This window comes from Pocillopora verrucosa, chromosome 2, assembly GCF_036669915.1.
Source record: "Pocillopora verrucosa isolate sample1 chromosome 2, ASM3666991v2, whole genome shotgun sequence".
In the NCBI taxonomy this organism is placed as follows: Eukaryota; Metazoa; Cnidaria; class Anthozoa; order Scleractinia; family Pocilloporidae; genus Pocillopora; species Pocillopora verrucosa.
Window position 1 is genome coordinate 12895359 of NC_089313.1, and position 19500 is coordinate 12914858.

Below are 19500 nucleotides of genomic sequence, written 5' to 3' on the forward strand. Positions count from 1 at the left end.
TCTTTCCAATGTCAGCTTTCGGCCCTCTTGACTTTGTAAACAAAAATAAATGTTCAGATGAAAGGTTCGGCCACAAAGTTGAAGATGGTTTACAACGGTTAAACTTTGTTTAAATAAGCCAGCAGTAAGAAATTGCGAGAAGTGTATGAGGAAACCTCCCATGGAAGAAACGGTTAGAGAGGGAACTAGGTAGCCGGGAAGGAAACTTATTTAGAGTAACTTTGCAGATTATTGGGCTGAAACAATTATTTTATGCACCAGGGGCCACTGAAGTCAACCGTGCCAGAGCCACTGCTAGAGTTATTGCTATCTGTGATAAGTAGCTAATGACGCGTGTAAAAATCATTAAGTCAAAACATTACAAGACACTTCAGGATCGACATCAAATTTTGTTGTGATTGACCAATTGAGCGGCTGAAACTCACTGAATGTGTTGTTTTGGTCAAAAGTTACTGAAGTTCAAAGTTAGCAGAAATTGAAAAACATCATAAGACCTATCTGAAGATTTCTGTTTCGTTGATTTTGGCCAAAACAGAATGAACAGGATTCAAAGTTCACCACGACTTTGATACTATTAGGACAAACAGTATGCATCCAATGCAATAATCTTCATAGAAAAGATAAAAACTAGTTTGAACTGGTGGAAAACGCAGTTTTTATTCACATTCGTTGTGGCTTGTTGTACTATATGTAGGTACCTATTCCAAAACCTTAAATTGACTTATGTCATCTACTATAAAATGAACTTACGCGAAAAACGACTCAAAATTCTTGCTCTGAAAGTTCTGAAAGCTACAAAAGGTGAGATTTCAGAGAGTTTCTCATGCATGGTTCAAAATCGAAGTGGAGATTAACATTTTGTCTTACTCCTTGGACCAATACAGAATTACCTATCCAATATATTACAACTTGGTTGACTTTGCAAACGTGTAACGTCTCAAATGATTCTTGTAGTTCAAAATGCTCCTCATTTTTGTGTGAGTATTTCATAAATCCTTTAGCAAATCGTCGTTTAGTGAGAAGGCAAATAATGTTTTAATATCCAGCGGGCTGTCCTCCTTTCCTGTAGTCAGATTCTGCGTAGATCTGTGGTACCAAGCCGTACACATATCCTTTTCTTTTTCCACGGTTGTCAATTAGTTTGTATTTGTGGGGATTTCTCACAATTCCCTGGACCACACCGTGACTTATATCACTCACGTTGACCTAAAATTAAAATACAATTGCAATCATTTGAAAGGACATGTTGAAGAATGTACCTGAGTAGGAAATAACTGAAATAATTTTGTCATCACTGTGTGATCAGATGTAACAAAAACGTTAGCCTTCGTGTAAGTTCCCATATGTGAGACGCCGATTATGCGAGCTGAGAGAGGACATCAAAGCAAACGGTGAACGAGCGAATAAGCGCGGAAACGCTCGCTTTGATGCTGGAGAAAAAAAGCATTTCCGCTGTGGGAAAGAGAGAATGAGGCACTCCCAATAATCACTAAGCGAAATAAAGTAACACTAGCGCAATCCCGAATTACTTTTGTCACTCAGTTGAAAAATGCTTTGTACACTTTTTGCACAATTATGATTGATTTTAGTTTTGCATCTGATCGGTTGAGAAAGTGGCGCGAGTTTTCTTGGCCGCAGAGCGAAGGCCAAGCCTGAAATTCGGTATTCATCGGACACACTTTTCTCTATGTATACGCATCTACAAACCTTATGTCCCAAGGAAATAAGGCCATTGACGACCTCTGTTGGAAACCTAGTCTCAGCGAATACAAAGTTAGGATAGAGCTGGTCGTGTACTCGCGGCATTGTAATGGAGGTCTGCAGATTTTTCTTGAACCAAAAGTAGTTCATTATCGCCTGCGGAAAAAAGACAAAACAAAACTATCATGTCTTGTTTCAATTTTGGAATTTATGGACCTCATGTGACGCTGGAGAACTGAGATATGATATTTATTGCGTGCAGTATTTCCAATATTGTAGCCATGAACAAATCGTTGTGTCCGATTGCTTTCAGTACTAATTTCAGATTGCTTTCAGTACTAATATATTTGCTTCTATACTTTATTGAACAACTATTGATGTATTTACCAGTTATGCTTCTCTTTATAATTTAACAATATCTAACTATTTAGTTTTTAATTTTCTTTATATATTGTAAATAATGTTTGTTGATGATTGACCCGCCTCGAATAGCAAATTTGCTATCTGCGGGTCAACATAATCTAAATTATTTTGTAAGAAAAAGAAAAATAAAGTGTGAAAGTGTGTGCAGGGTTGCAGGTATCAGAAATATGTCATACTTGTAGACCGCTATGCCTTAGCTACTTAGCACTTGATAAAAATTTCTATATGCGGTATTTCATTGTATCTCCACTCAAGCTTACCTGCGCAACAGATGTTGTAATGATGGTACCCCCAGCAGCACCAATCGTCATTAAGACATTTCCTTTTTATCCAGTACTATCGCGGGCACGGCTGAGGACTGCGGTCTCTTGCCCGGTTTGATGAAATTGACAGGAGATGGCGGAAGTCCGAATTCATTTGTCACGTGCGGTGCACTGAAGTCGTCCATTTCATTGTTGTAGACGAAGCCAAGCTTGTTTGAGAGAAACTTGGCTCCAAAACTGCAGCAAAGCAAAAGACGGTAATGTCAATGATATCCTTGGGCTCACGAAGCTGGCGCTCCAAGGTGATTTGAAAATTGGTTCAACTACTCAAGTTCTTTCAGCGCAACAGTCCGGTTTTTTTTTTGACGTTTAAGAACAAACGTCACCATATATGTCACTCTTGTGCGTATTCTGTAAAATCAAAATCTGTCTCCCAACAATCCCTTTTCAGAGAAGCGAAAAATTTCCCTATGGCGAGTTTTCTAGTTTTAGCCGGAGATTATTAAGTCACGCGGTCTCGGTATACAGACCAGTTGCGTGCAAGCGTTTTGATTGATTACAAACTTTCCAAAATAATAAGGTGGGTATTTATTCGCTGTTGGTGATAACAATAAGTATTGCAAGAAAGAACCAAGAAAGGAACACGTGGTGTCATGAATTCAAGCTCCAGTTACTTACTATCCATTTACGGTGCTTGTAAGTGAGACTGCATCTCCATTTGCAGCCAACACCGACAAGCTTGTCGTTCCAGTTTTGATGGGTACATGGTACCTTGAGCCATAATAATCTTGAGAATGCGTCATGGTGTCCGTGATTTGGCGTCTGATGTCGTCGGCTAGTTTTGTGCTCATCATTTCTTTCACGGTCTGGTAAAAACACAGATAGGTGATCAGAGTTTTAGCTTTTGTAGGAAGATCATGATATCACTAAACATTTGCCAATTGTCTTTTACAGAGGATCCCCACCAGCTAGAATTATTTGCAAATCACGAAAAAACTAACTTATTGTAACTCGACTTTACTTTTTGCTACTCGAGGAACACAACTATGCTTTGAGCGTCATGCGAAAACCATCCTACCGCGTGACTCAACAAAACTTTGTGCGTTTCTACAGGACCAACGTATTGTAACACGACAATACCTTGTGTGTCACGCAACGACCAATATACTATAACACATACCAACAGAGCAGAATTTGTTGATTATCGACACAAACCTTATTGACGTCTTTCTCGTAGTTAGGGTCAGCTAACAATGATCGATACTTGTACGCAAACTTAAATGCTTCAATAATGCGATGATATGTTCTCACTGGGTTATCCTCAAGATCTCTCTGCTTTAATTTATACCCTTTGGTGTAAAGGAAATGCATGAAAATTAATGAGCTCAGTCGTGTTCTGATACAATACAGGGAGTAAAAAAGGTTGATAAATAGAATACAGGATGATGCAGTCCCGAAGATGTGGTGCTGTTGCAGACCAATAGTAAAATTACACTTCACTAGTGTCGACGTCACTGTGGACAAGGTGGAATGGAGATTATTTCTGTGGGACAACTTATGGTACTTTTTACTGTATTTTTTTTGTTTGTACTTTTACGGTTATTTTGGCAGGATGCTATTTTTCGTCTACATATCATCAGGAGCAACCTCCTCCCCCTTTCCTACATTACGTAGTCTACCATTTTCCAGCCTTTCCAAACAGATGCATTTGGGTCTGTTTCATATGAATGCAAGCCTCATTTCCAAGTGCAATTTTTTATCCACCCGGCTTAAACTTGGCGAAAACGTATAATTTTTCTAACGGCTTGGTACAGGTCAACCGCTTACCTTTCAAGATATTCAGAGTCAGGGCCAACACTGGGCCAGCGGTTGGCGGAGGAGTGCTAAGTAACGTCATGTCGTCCAACTTGCTTTTTAGCACAGGGCGAAACTCAACTTTGTAGTTTTTGAGGTCTTTCAAGGTCAACACCCCTCCAGCAGCACGCACTTCTTTGACTATTGATTTACTCATTGGTCCGTTATAGAATGGTTCTGCGCTTCCTGCTCGTGCAATAAGTTGTAGTGTCTTAGCCAATTGCGGTCTCTTAAGAAGGTCTCCTTTTCGAAGAAGCTTTCCGTTTTTGGCAAAAACACGTCTGTGTAAGTCAAAATGGTAAAATGTGGAGTCTGAACTGTAGTCTGTGACCTTTCTGCTTATATTGTAAACTTTTTAAAATGTTATCAGCGTAGGTATTTTTTAGTTCGGAGTGTTTTGTGTCGAAACGCGCATGATATGATTGACCAACCAGCCAATCAAAGCATCGTTTCTGTTATGCTGACTGAACAGCTGATCAAATTCTAATGTGTGAAGAAACATGCACTGCTTGGAAAAAATTCAAAAAATGGAGAAGCCGGCATAAGAGATATAAGCAATTCATTTATTAGTTAATTAGATGGTCGAACAGTCACTTGAGACAGCAAAAAAATATCATCCAATCATGTTATTTGTTAATCAGTCGATTAATCGACAAATCGATAAGTCTATCCGTTGATCAAAAGATCGGTATACATTTGTATCAAACGATGGATTATCAATCCATCAATCAACCTGTCAGTCATTCAATCATAGAATGAATGAATGAAACATTCCAGAAAGCGTTCAGAACCAAGAAAACAGCAGACAATCATCATTCTGTTATCCCAATAAAATGATTTCTAATCTCACCTGAATGTCTTGTCCTTCATTAGGAGATTTTTCCAAATGCCAATTGCTATGTCTACTGTCTCTGGAATGATGAAACCTTTCTTTGCAATGCGAATGGCTGGTTTAAACAATTCTTCCCACGGTAGCTTGCCGTATTTCTTCCAAGCTGCCTCCAGGCCTCGCAGTTCACCAGGAACTGCTACTGCTAAGCCACCTAGAATTGAAAAGTGATTGTTGATGCTGTTCTTTCCAATAAAGCTACTTTCTACATTCTTGAAAAGTCGCACATTCACAATAAGTTGGAAAATTTCAAGCTGAAATGATTGATAAGTAATGGATGGAAGGAGAATTTTTGCCGTAAAAAGACTTGATCTCAGAGAATTGGGATCCATACCTTATCGTGTCGCAACACTCAAATGTTCATGTCTGCGACAGCCGTATGAATGCTATACCGCTTGCGATAAAGTGGAGCACTTGTGTAATCGGCTGAGATGATTTTCACAAGATAGTCTTTAGCGACAGACAATTGATGTGAAGCGAGTGTGACTGGCAGGTTCATGGATCTCAAGTCCAAACCTTTTTCCCACCTCGTCACACGTTCTGAAATTGAAATTTCCGCAACGCTTTCGTCGTTTACTTTGTTTAGTTTATCATTTTGATTGGTCGTTTGAAACCTTCGTTGAGCCTCACCAGCCAACCAGTGTCCCATTCCCGGTGGAGTAAACTTCAATAACATACATACAATTTCTTCGACAAACATACTTAATCTTACCTAGAATCCCATTCATTGGATCTCCTTTAAATAAATCTACCCCGGCTCGTTGAGGCGCGGTCTCTCTGAAGTCAATCATCTCTGCTGACCGCTTGTGACTGTCGTAGACCATCATAAACCCACCGCCTCCAATACCAGTGGAATGCAGGTTGATTACACCAACACACAGTATTGCTGCGATCGCAGAGTCAACAGCAGAACCTCCTTTCTTTAGAATGTTACGACCGATTTTAGAGCATTCAGCATTGTCAGTAGCCACAGCGGCATGTTGATAAAAGTGCTGCTTGTTTGGTAGTTTGGCTTTTACTGCACTGCAGAAAAGACGGAACATAGAAAAAAATTTCTTAGGGCTTATTTTGAATGAGTTCCGCAAAACCAAAATTAAGCTTACTAAAACAGCCAATCAGAAGAAAGGAAAATATCACTTGAAATCAATGAGAACTTACATTAGCGCGGGAAAACGCCAGTGACCAAATCGCGATTGGTTTTAATATTGGATCTGATTGGTTGAGAACGTGGCACAAGTTTGGTCGACCAATCATACAGCAAAATAGAGCAAAACGAAAGCCATCCTGGATTTGCTCAGCACTTAATAGGAAATCTCTCCATCATGCAGCAACGTTTCAAACTTAATTCTGTAATCACGCTAATTAAGCAACGTTTTAGAAAACTTAATGGTTAGTTAGCATTTATTCAGCTTCCTGATTCCACAGTTGTTTGCCCTTTAGTCTTTTTCTTTTTGTGTAAAAGTTTCTGTTGAGTTAGTTAAGTGGGGTCATTGTCCGTTATTCGTCCTCGAATCGAACTGTGTAAATTAATGAGGAACATGGCACCATTTCGGTTAGGTGATCGAATGAAGAAGATTGTTTTTCATTTTGTTGTGAACTTGAGATGAAGGAAATATCTGAGTTTCCAAGTGGTTCGGTGGTAAAGCGTCGGAGCGCAAAATCTGAAGATATGTGGTTCGAGTCCTCGTGAGGAAATCAGATTTTTCATCTGTTTCACATTCTTGGCAAAAAGGATAACAGCTTTCTTTCAACTAAAATTTTCCACTGAACTTGTGGACGAGGTTTTAAAAAACAAGAGGAAATTTCAAGAAAGCATTATTAAAAGTTTATCATCTCTTGAAAACTTCAAGGCGGTACGCTCCGACAGACAATGTTTTACACTGAGTGATATTTGCGAGTACAAAAATGAAAGGGGTGGTCTCCATTCACGAATTATTTGACGATCATAAATATTACAACGATCACGATCGCATGGAGATCACAGCGATATGATTAAATCTCCCCTCTAGCTGTTGTACATTTCCTTGTAAATTAGTGAAGAGAATTTGGTGTTAGATGAAGATAACAACTTCTACTACCTTCTGATAAGTTTGAGTAGTCTCATTACCTGTTTCCTGGATAATGTACGGATATTATAGGGAGAAGTTACGCATCAATCACTTCTGGGAAAGGGTCAATAGAGCGGTGATCAAGCCAATTATGGTCGATGTTAGTCGCTGTAAAGTTACTGGTGCCTCAAAGGTTATCTGAAGGGATCCGCGTCACAAAATTGTAACAACGAATCAAACTTGAACAAAGCTAAAAGGCAATTTGGTGATTAGGGAAATTCAAGGGAAATTTTTCGATTGTATGCTATTGTAATAATGTTGAAGTTAAATATTGTTTTTGAATGTTTTTTATTTGAATCTTGTAAAGTGTTAAATGCGACATAAACAATGATAGAGATCGCCTGTAAAACGGTAGTTATGGTGTTTTAGCTCAGGAGTTTAGATAAATTTTTGCGAAGTCACAAAGGGTATTTTATGTTTTTTTGCAAGCTTTGATAGTTTCACCTGCAGTAATCAAGAAGTGTAGAATCCGTTTCTTGTTGCGTTTAAATCTGGGGGCAATTCATCAAAATTCATGGCGAGACAGTTTTTGAGTGGCACAGCTCATTTTCTAGACGCTCGGCTAGAGCGTCTGTACTGGATGTTTCTTGCGAGTGAGACCAAATTTTGATGCTATATTCCTTTAGCTTAGAGTAGCAACACAATTTGAGGATGTAAATAGCATTATGCTCTACCTTCCCATCATGAAGCGCCTCTGAACGTTGCGGACAAATGGCGTATCCCTGAAGAAGAATCCTACTCCTGCCACCACTACGCACAGGCCGACCAACACCAGCAACGCTCGTAGATAACGACGCGTAGAGCGATTATTTGAGCATTTCTTCTCCAACATGGCAGCGAATCTTTTTGAGGAAGACAAGGAAACGATCAAAGTTTGCGTCCTTAAAACTCACCAGTTGAATTATTTACCGGTGGTTTGTAGTGAAATGAAACGGTTGGCAGAACTCGTTCCTGTCGGGTTGCTAAGTCACCCGTGTTGACATCCGGTACCCGCTTGGTGTTTTGAATTCAAACCATGTGCGTGAAGTGCTTCTTAAAAGCCAGTTTTGACTTCATCTTACGAACCTCATGGACTTCGGCGGGGATCTTGGCGGAACCCCGGGGGAGTCTCATCTCGGAACACAAGCTGATTCTATCTGGATAACGTAGTTTACCTTTTCCTACTTGATATAATCCGTGCTCTTCTATGCTAGCCCTCAAGTTTTCTAGTCTTATGACTTACAACGTGCAGAAAAGACACAGTATGAAACTGTTATCGGAGGAATTGCTACGTTCAAATTCAAGTTTGTGTTTCGCTGACATTGTACAGTTACAACTGCACTTATAATGGATACTGTTAAAATTATTGAAATAAAAAGCGGTGTGACTCTTACTTCAGGAGAAAGGCAATGTTTGTTATCACAGTATTTTGAAACATTCTGTTATTTGCCCTACAGTATTCTCTCCTTCCCATAACCCCCTTTTGACGCTTACTATCATATATCATATCCCCACGCAGGATGTTATGGTATTCTGAAGGATAAATCGTTGCAGATTTATCTCGAATACGATAAAATGGAAAATTCACGATCATTAATAAATATTTTATTGCTTTAAATCATTCTCCTTCTAATATTATCGGTTTAGTTTCCTCAGTCGGTCTCGTCAATCTTCTTGGATACAATTTTTTTTTGTTGCAAGTCTGATCTAGAGGCACCCACACTCTGCAACGAGCTGTTTTGATAGTTTTCAAATTTATATATTTTTTTCATCATCTTATGTTTCTCTCATTGAGCTAAGAATATTTTCGAGTTTCGGTCCTGTGAATCCACATGTCAATGAATGACATCCATATAGCGTGTGGGATCTTGCCTTTCAGGTGTATCACTGATAGAATTTATACAATTCATCTACAGGCTCCAAATAAAAGCTTATTGTTTTAAGAAGTGTAAACCAATTTTGTCAAGGGTGAGTTGGATTTAGAGAGCTGCATCGGTACGTTATCGCAATTTTAAGTTAATATCCTGAAAACTACAAATCCAAGACTACCTTCATACTAAATCTATTCATCATCCGCACTAGGAAATATCCTGAGGGAAAATCTATGGTTTTTTTTTAACATTTTTTGAGTGTTTTGTTTTTGTTTTTTTGTTTTGTTTGTTTCAAATACACCAAAACTTCTCAAAGAAAATCTCTTTCAGCTTTAGTACTGATTCCTTGCTGCTCTTTTCGGTTATAATCTTTGGGGTACTATGGATATTAAACTGAGTTTTTAATCTGTTTAACCTATAAACTATTTTTTCTAAATAAATTTCCATTCTGTTCTAAGAACTTCTGTTGGAAAGAGACCCTTGTATCTACGCAAAACTTTTACAACAAAACTGATACGTTTTATCATGATGACAAATTGTTTTTCAGTGGATGATAAGATAGTTCGTTTTTTACAAAGGAATCGTCAAAGTTTCACTAAAATTAAGAGCTTTCCTCAAAAAAACTCGATTGAATGCTTGGATAATATAATATGCTTGTGTCAAACCATACTGCCGCAAAACGAAATAATTATAAAGAGAGAGACGGTTTATTTATGTCTGTTTGATTTGTTTGACAACTTAGCTTATTAAGCGGAGTCGCACTGTTCAAGCTGGGACTGGCTGTGAGCGACAACGCTTAGTCATAAATCTTCCTGTTCCCTTGTTGGCGCAGTTCTAATTTAGATTGTCTCTATTTCGCGTCCACGCAAACTTCCCAGCAGGTCTAAGAATTAACTTAACAGTAAAGCGTTCAGGCAAATTGAAAATTTATGGCAAGTCTATGACTGAGACAAAAGATTTATGGTAACTCTTTCACTTTCCTTGAGCAAATTAAGAAATAAAAAAGGAAAGAATGAACAAAAACATGACTCAATTTATGTATTTTTTCGGAACATCTTGTTCCAGCTGGTTGCATTTTGCATCAATGCTTTAGCGAGCGAGAAGACATGCAGAGTGTATTGAACTTTAGAACTAACGAATGAAAGAAATGACTGGGGTCTGGAGGTACCACTTTAGATGCGCTTTACAGTATTTCTTCTTTTGCAAAACTGACATCAGGGATGAAAAGTGCTTCAGTGTAACTATTCATATCTCTAACTTAAATAGAATTCGGACTCATTTGCTCGACAGTTTAATGAAAATTAATGCAAAAAGTATTGGATCAGCCTTCGGGTAAATAGTCACTCCACTAAATACCTCAAAAGAAACGAAATTTAACTTAGTTTGCAATTGTTTTAAACTATTTTTTTTTGGCGGGCGAATGGTATATTTATTAAATTCAAAAGTCTCTGGTGAGGGACTTAAATAGATGAAGAAAATCATAAACGGTCACAGCTGGTAAATGGCGCAAATTTTCCCGCGAATGCTGACGAACTAAAGCAAAACGCCCTCTGGCGACGTTTTAATTTGAAATCTATGTTTATTCGCCGTTTGAATCCAATTCAAATCACAAGTATTGGCAAAGGAAAACTCAAAGGCCTTTTATCTGTCTGATTTAACTTTCCTGTTCTCGTTGGAATCCAGTCGTCATTTTCTTCGAGAGATTCGAAATCGATTATCAACTCGTTATTTCTTTAAGAAGTTGTTATTTGCTCTCGTTATGTGGTTCTTTGAAGAGCGAGTGTCTCTTTAAGGCGAATTAAAAATATCGTGATGTGAAAATTGCTCGGTGGTTAATTAAGCACGCGCTAGTTGACCTTAACTGATATATCTGCGAGCAGCTCTCAAGCATTTGCAGATTTTGAGATTGCATGGAAATTGGGCTGTGGACACTAATAGTTCAATATGGCCGCTTCCTCTTGACTAAAAGGAAGGCCTTTGTTATCAAGTGACATACACCTTGATCGTGACTTTCCCTTGATTGCCTTGAGACCGCCTACGACTTTATTTATTTCATCTTGATATCCGGAATGACAAGTATATTTTCTGAAATAAACGCGTGCGAAACTGCAAATCATAATTTAATGTTTTCTTTTATCGGAGCGCGAAAACATCATCTTTAAATTCACATGCGGTTTTCAAATGATTACTGTATATCACAAGTCTCGTTTACTTGGAAAACACCTATAGTAACGATAAAAAACCTTTTTTCCTAGCCTCTTATAATCGACTTGTCTTTTAAAACTCTCGATTCTTTCAAACTTTTTCTGAAAACGCTCCTTATTTTCATCCGATTGGTCGTTTTTTTTCTAACTGCGTTTGATATCGAGTATGTATCTTATCTTGAAAAGGACCAATTTAAATATTCTGTTGAGTGAATAGTGAATCCACTTGGTTAAACGGAAGGCTGTGTCTTATCGAAGCGTTTTGTTTTGAAGAGCGTGCGAATGCCACATCTGTCAATATTGTTTCACAGCGAAGTTCTCACAAAGTGGTAATCCTTCGCTCCCAGCGTGTACAGAATTAGATGTTTCTTCAAAAACCAAAATAAACAAGTTCTGCATAACTTCTTAGATGGAGGCAGGATAAGTTAAAGACCCGTTGATGACACGAGTTATGAATTAAGAAAACTGAGAAAAAAAGATTCACGAAGATGTCGTTATTGTTTAGGTGCGCCTGAGAAGTCATAACTTTGACCGTATTAAAACGTGATTCGAGTCGCATTATATTAAAAAGCTGCTTCCTTATGTGTCAAAACAGTCTTTGTTTTGCAAGTTAGAGGGTATAAATATTCAACAGATGACATGAAAAGAAAACAGAGTTGCGGAAAAAAAATATAATAAAACGAGCGCAACTCACGTTTCAATGTTAATTATTCGCCCTATACTAATCAATCATTCATAACCGTTCGTAATTGTGACATGTGCAATGGTTTTACCGGCGGCGACAGCACATAATACCGTATACATAGATGTCTATAAATTTTAAGGGGGGCTTGATAGAGTCTCTAAGGTCATTGCTTAAGATTGCTCACTCGAGCGTGCAAAAAAATAACATAGCAACAACGATAAGCGACAGCGAACGAGCAGAGCCGACCACGGATGGAGATCTGTTCAGTTTGCGGAGATCATTCCACAGGGCGGCACTATGGAGCCAATACTTGTGAAGGTTGCAAATTATTTTTTAAGCGAAGTATCAAGAAACGGCTGTACTACACTTGTAGGGTGGCAGGATGCTGTCCAGTGAACAAGCGCTTTCGGAATAGCTGCCAGTATTGCAGAATGAGAAAGTGTCTAACGGTGGGGATGAAAAGGGAAGGTGAGCAGCAAACTGACATTTATTTTTCTTTTTCTAAATCATTTCATTGTCTGTCAGGAATTGCTCTCAGTTGGATGATAGATTACTAGTTTAACCTCCCAAATATGTTTGGTGAAATGTCTCCCGGCAAAGTAACTCATGAGATTCACATAATTTGAATGAATTGGATGACTATTTAAGAAAGAGAAAAACATTTTTTCTCTTATGATATATTTGCACAAACTTCGTTGCCAATGTCAGCCGAGAGAAAGATCTGCTTTCGACACTGAGGGACGAAGCAAAGTTTTTCAAACATTTCCAAAACAGATCTCTTGTAAAAGAGTTGTCAAATTTATTCGCAGGTAAGAAACATTTTCACTCTGATAAAATAATAAATACAATTTCGGGGTAAAATATTTGACCAAGATATTATAAAGGCTTTGTTGTTGATGAATTTTCCGTTTTTTTAGTAGCGCAAATATTGTCTTTAATTTCGTTCAGGTATGAGTTCAGATTTATCAACATTACAGGTGAAAGTAATTTGCTCAGCCTCTTGTTTTTCTTCTCTTCTGACGGAGAATCTTTTTCATTTGTTTTCATCAGCTGTACAGCAAACCAGAACGAATGAGTTTGAAAAGGGAAGAAAAAGACACCGTAGCCGCCAGCCGTTGAAAGGGGATATCCGAAGAGAGGCAGATTTTGTGTCCTTGTCGGACTTTGTTTACCATTTGCAGGCTGTTGAGCCTTATCAAAGGCCGCCGGAGACTAAAAGTGATACAAGATCGATTGCAGAAGACAGCACGGCAGCCAGAAGTGAAAGCGGCAGCGTACACGTCGCCACCAAATTACCAGCAGAAAGCACCACAGAGATCGCCGCCCGGTTGTTGTTCATGTCAATACATTGGGCAAAGAACGTTCGCCACTTCGCTGAACTGTCGCATATCGACCAAGTGAGCCTCTTGCAGGAAAACTGGTGTAAAATATTCGTCATAAACCTGGTTCAATGGGCGATGCCTTTCGAATTAGCCCCGCTGGTTGCTGATGTGATGGAAAAAACAGCGAGCGAACATGTGGATAGAGTTCTTCATAACATGGGGAAGTTGAATGAGGTTGTTTTCAAACTTGTGCAGCTCGGTTTGAACAGAACAGAGTTTACCCTTTTGAAGGCCCTGGTACTTTTTAACCCAGGTAAGAAAGACTATGGCAATTTTTTTGTTCACTTTATTCGATGGGCGTCAAAAACGAAATTTGTATCGAGTGGAGATCACAATGCGTTTCGCTTTAACTGAACTGAGGAGTTTCGAGCAACATGCGAATTAACTTTTTCCCTCTGTCTTATTTCTAAAAAGTTAAAATTGGCTGCGGAGTTTATGCCGGTTTTGGGGTCGCTCAAATTTCGAAAAGAAAGAGACGTATTTCTGAAAACAAGTTAAATTAGAGATGAATACAGAGTCGATATATCGCTCGAAAATATGAGACTTCAATGTTGATAATGAAATTATATGTGGGATTCCTTCTCGAGATGCAAAAGTGTTCATGGCTCGTTCATGACCTCCTTCCGTTGCATAGCCTATGACCCTGCTATTGCCCAGTCTATATTTGAACCCATGATAGCTAAAACAGTGTAAATAGCGGATTCAAAAACACGATATCGGCTACAGATTCTTAATATCAACAGTGTTTGTTGGGAAGTTTCGTTTTCAGGTAATACTGATCTTATTGTTTCGTTGTGCGCGACAAATTATCGACTGAAGTACGCCTTTTTCTTGATTTCACAACATTACGTTTATGAAGTGGCTAGAATTAATTCTCGAAAAATTGTTAATCTCTTTTGCGCTTATTCAAGGCCATCGCCATGAATTTGCAAATTAGCATGCGTTTGACACTTTAATACGGAAGAACGGAAAAGAAAGTCGCCCAAGCTAACTAAAATGTATTTAATTTATCGCCATGATCTTTCACCGGAAGTCTGTTGCTGTTTTTTCATTTGAAATTGCGTGATTTCCCTCCTCGTTTCATTTTGTCCATAGCTAGCCTGTTTTCGGCTCCTCAGAGAAATATTCTTAACATGCGGATTAGCAAAGCTTTTAGGGGAATGATTTGATTGCGAACTTATTAAGTGCGAGGGCTGATGTTCTAGACATTAATATTTGTTGAGTATTGAACATTGACTTTCGCCGTAATCGGAGGTTATTCAAAACTGTTTGACTTTGCCGCGAGAGGCCCTTCCGGCTGACGAGTTAAAAATGAGCTAATCGATTTTCTGCGGAAATGACAACGACGATGAGTGTTTTTCCCAACCGAGCAAAATGAGTTTTACAATAAATTGTGAACCCAGGTTCAGCCCAAGGGTAAGTTCTTGCGTGTTTCAATGCAAGTATTAGGCACAGTTTTTTTTTTCCTTTTTTGACTTTTAAATGAAAATCAACAATTGATTCTGCGTCACACCCGTAAAACGTAATAGCTAATGAAATTGTTTTTATATGAATTTTAACGCAATTTCCAATTTCGTGTGCGTGTTTTTTACGTATAAAACAACGTTCTGGATTATTTCTTAAAGCCTTGAATAAATTATTAACTTTCAATTTGATAGTTTTTGTCTGCCAACTTTAGTTGCTTAAAATCTAAATGACTTCAACTTCGTTTTCGACAAGGGAGATGTTTATATCGCGGTAAAAATTCAGTGTTCGCCGCATATGTTTTCAATTCTTTAATTCGTTGTGTGGTAATTGCCTCAAAAATATATTGAGGCTGCAAAGATCGATTTCTATAGCTCTGGGTCATTGAACTGTACTGCGGGAAATATTGGAAGAGGAAGTAGTCGATTGTGCAAACTCAAAGGCCATAAACGTAACAATCTCAATACGAAATCTTTCAATTTTTATAGCACGTTTTTCGCTTTTTCAGAAATTACAATAACTTTTGAAATAGCGAGTTTCTTTGAACTCGTTGCAAGCAGTTTGTTTGTATAACTGAGTTGTGTTGTGCTCAGAACTCGATAATATCTTGTTCTGCATCAGCGATATTCTCCTTTGCCTTATTTTGTTCCTTTTTTTATTATTAAAGATTCAAACTGTTATTTTTTTTAAGAGTTACATTTACTTTCCTTACGGCTGTCGAAACTTCTAACGCGGAAGTCGCAGTGTCTTTCCTCGTCTCGGCAAAATAATCATAAGGTAAAGGTAAAGGGGAAAAGTCAGAGGAATGAAAATAACCAAATCAAATTTTTTCTCGTAATTTTTAGGCAAAATCATTTTTATAACTAAAATGAAAGAGATGTATGTTTTTTTAGACTTACTCGGGACATAATTGGCTGGTCACTGTTTGACACCTTCTGCACAAACAGAAATAAAACTAATCTTATTACCTCGTCTAGATGATATGGTTTCTGCCCTGTGTATGATATATTTATTGGCCTAAGCCATTAAGAAATCGCACTAAAAAACGGGTGGGCGGACCATGTAGTTTGTTAAATCGCACAATTCTGCGTTCTCGAACTTGACGAAAAGGAGAATCTTCCAGCTTTTCTTCTTGAAAAAAATAATTGATATCGCTTCTGAGTTATACTATAGTTTAGGGATTTTTGACATCAGCAGATATTAACAATGGTTCAGATAAAATTTTGGTTTTTATTACATTTCTGTTTGAAACCCATGCAGCTTCACCAATTTAAGGTTTTTACTTCGCCCTTATTTATCTTTTTAGCAATTTTCATTGTTTTATTTTATATTGTATGTTCCCCTACAAATTAAGAAAAAGTTTTTCAGTTAATCTCCTTGGAACAATACATCATATCTCGGGCATTTACCACTTCAATTTTGCAGAAAGTGTATTTCACTTTGTCTAAAGGCGAGGGGTAGCTTTAGTTTTAAATGTTTAATTTTCTTTCTCCAAAATTGCGAATTTCTAATTTTATGATAAGCCATACTCTTAATGATAAATACTGTGACACAATTGTTCACTACCTTGACGCGCGCCCTTCGCCTTTTGTCCCTGCCCCGATGGACTTCAAGCTGTTGGGATTTAAAAATTGCCTCCGAGAATGTATATTTGCAATGATGTTAATTTAATGACTTCTGCTGTTATTATTGAATTTTCCAACAGATAATTACACAAATATAAAGTTTCTCTCTTTCACTAGCTCTTCATTAGTGACACATTTATTCAAAAAGCTTGTAGCCATTTTTAAGCTCACAATTCTATTGTTCTTGTTTGAAAAACCTATTCATCAAAACTTATTTGTTATTTGCTTTGACTTGTATTTTCTGCTAGTGTAATAATGTGGGAAGGTAAAAACCAAGTTTGAACCGTTTCTGACGTTAGATTTCGTTTCTCGTCTTCCATCGAAAAAAAAAGAACTTTAATGCTTTTCAAAAAACCAATTTTCAATTTTGAAGACGGTTTGTGTGGAAAGAAAGCGTTGCACACATAACCAGCTGGTAACATATGGAAGGCCAAACGCATATCAAATTTTTGTTGCGTGCGTCGAACTCGCTATCAGCTCTTTCAGCAAATGGAGACCACCTTTGCAGAACTAACACCATATCTAACTATTAATTGCTGTGAGATCAAAAAGGAATACCAAATTCTTAAAGAAAATTTCAAAAGCTTTGTATTTTGTTGCAAAAAAGAAACAAAAGTGTTGATCATTCTCTTGAGAAAAGAATGAAATTGACATAAGGAAAAAATAACAATTGCTTACCGCTAACTTACATGGCATCAAGTATTTACTAAGTGTTTTAAGCCTGCTATTATTATCAGTGAAAAATGTTTCATCTCGATTCTCTGATAATGCACTTTTTAAGTTTACTTAGCATCAAAGTGTGCCATACTTATTTCCACAAACGTGCTCATTCTAATAAAATTGTGATTTCGTTTCTGTGTAGAAAGTGTTTTTTGTGTCAACAACTGGGAATTTTGTTTTTTTTCCTTTTTGTCTCAGTTTATACAACATTTTCTGACTTTTTATCTCCATATTTGTGATAATGTTCTCGCATACACCTACGTTCGTTTAGGGACGGACAAATCTCTTAGTTTTTATGGTAAAAGGAAATTAAGAAGTTTATTTTCAGTTCCCCTATTACAAAGGTAGGATTGGCGGTTCGATTTCGACTTAAATTTCATCCGCCAATTTTTGCGTAATAAATGAAATAAAGCTTTTCTCTCTCATAACTCAGAGCGAGGATCAGTTAAAAAACATAATTCAAATATTTCATACCGTCGGTAACGTTCTGTACATTTATTTCTCCCTCAGGCCGGTCGGCCATTTTATTTTATAACCATTATGTAAAATGTCAAAAAAATCTCTATAAATGACGAGAGTTTGTTATCATCCATGGCTGGAATAGCGACTTAAATGTGAATGGATGGCGCCTGTAGCGATCATGTTTGACGTGATCAAGTACTATTTCGACTTTTAACCAACAATTCTTCAATTGATGTGTCAACAGATAACGACCAACTCACCGACTTGGTTCAGATCCAAGCAATTCAAAACAAGACGAGGAATGCTCTCGAAGAATACGTGCGCTTGAATCGCCCGGAGTCGTCTGGTCGCTTTGGTCAGCTACTCATCAAACTTACGTCTTTAGGAGCTGTGGAGCCACATATCATTGAGCATGTGTTCTTCAATAAACTTATTGGTGGCGCGTCCATTAACAACCTAGTCGACGACATTCTAAGAGCAAACACACTTATCTCGCACGCAAAAAACTCGGCCGTGTGAACAGGCAAAGGATGCTAACTGTTTTTGCTATAACTGAAGCCTATTTCACAATATTTTAAAACATTTGTCACGAATTGATATGAACTACAAACGCCAAAATCTTAACTATACGCAAACCATGAGAACGCTGCTTTCACTCCAGGTAGTCTTTAAGCGAAAATTGTTACGAGAAGATTCTTATTTTTCTCGCCCTCAGACTTTGCCTAATCAACTCTTTGCGCACTTTTTCTTTTCGGCGTTTGCACGCGCCATAACAGAGGAGGCAAAGAAGAGGTAACCCCGTCTTGCAGATGATAAATTGTAATTGAAAATTTCAAAGTTTATTATGAAGCATGCCACTGTTTGATGGTAAAAATTCATGGTACAAAAAGCACATCACAGGGTTATAATTTAAAATGTAACTTAATAAATCAAATGACGTGCCAAACCCACAGATAATCACCTTTTGTATAAATTTGTAGATATATACTTAGATATTCTAGTGCTTTAGAATAATAATTCTTCTTCACTATGAGAGCATCGCTGGCAAGTTGAGAAAGTTGTTTTTTGTATGTCTTTTCTGAGTGTTTAATTGTAGCAGGTTCGGACAAAGTGTCACCAATTTTCGTGTACGATTGAAACAAACTGTTTGCGGTTGATTTGGTAGTGACCGCTGTCGTTTCTGTGGGGTTAATGAGGTCGTGCGCATGCTTTATTTGTAAATTAAACGTTGGGTTAACAACACAAAAGTATGACGGCACCATGTGAAGAAACATCGGATGGATTGAGGTTTCAAAGAGCTCTGAAAAGAGCTCCAATAGCATACAGTTTGTGGAACGATTAAGTGTTCAGCGAGCTCTGAAAAGAGTTCCCGATCGCATACAGTTTGTTGGGCGAACGGGAGTCCAGTGAGCTCTGAAAACAGCTCCCGATCACTAAAAGTGTGTGGGACGACCGGGGGTTCAGCGGGCTCTGAAAAGAGCTTCTGATCGTATACAGATTGCTAAGCGATCGGGGGTTCGGTGAGCTCTGAAAAGAGCTCCCGATCTCTAACAGTTTGTCGGTCAATGTACACCATCATGATTTAACTTATTCTGTAAAACGAAGATTTGACAGCTGATGCGCGTAGCAGTTTTAAAATTCGCGGTAATTGTGAAAATTTCACAAGCGAATGGAGCTGTTTAGTTTGACAGGTGTATTGTTATTCCAGGACTGGGCTTGAACGTAACTGCGACTAAAAATTTTCAAACTGAGAAGGATAAGGGTTCCCGTCGACCAATTTCCGAAATTAAAACGGACTCTGTTGGAGGAAAGATTGAACTTCTATTTGCCGTGCTTTGATTTGTTGTGGGTGATAGGGGTTTTCAAAAAT

General features: G+C 38.0%; 2 protein-coding genes across 2 annotated transcripts; one reads left to right on the forward strand and one right to left on the reverse strand.

Annotated features, from left to right (window-relative positions):
• Window positions 1-648: 648 nt before the first annotated feature.
• On the reverse strand, window positions 649-8214 carry LOC131768957 (glutathione hydrolase 1 proenzyme). Its single transcript, XM_059084660.2, is given in 10 exon segments — window positions 649-1206; window positions 1708-1857; window positions 2385-2449; window positions 2452-2624; window positions 3066-3253; window positions 3603-3736; window positions 4215-4522; window positions 5092-5284; window positions 5843-6153; window positions 7913-8214. Coding segments are annotated over 10 exon segments (1851 nt in total). The 5' UTR covers window positions 8071-8214; the 3' UTR covers window positions 649-1035.
• Window positions 8215-12075: 3861 nt separating this feature from the next.
• Window positions 12076-19356, forward strand: LOC131768949 (COUP transcription factor 1). Its single transcript, XM_059084651.2, has 3 exons — window positions 12076-12445; window positions 13028-13612; window positions 17875-19356. Exons 1-3 carry the CDS (start codon window positions 12229-12231, stop codon window positions 18147-18149), a joined length of 1077 nt encoding a protein of 358 aa, XP_058940634.1. The 5' UTR covers window positions 12076-12228; the 3' UTR covers window positions 18150-19356.
• The last annotated feature ends 144 nt before the right edge of the window (window positions 19357-19500 follow it).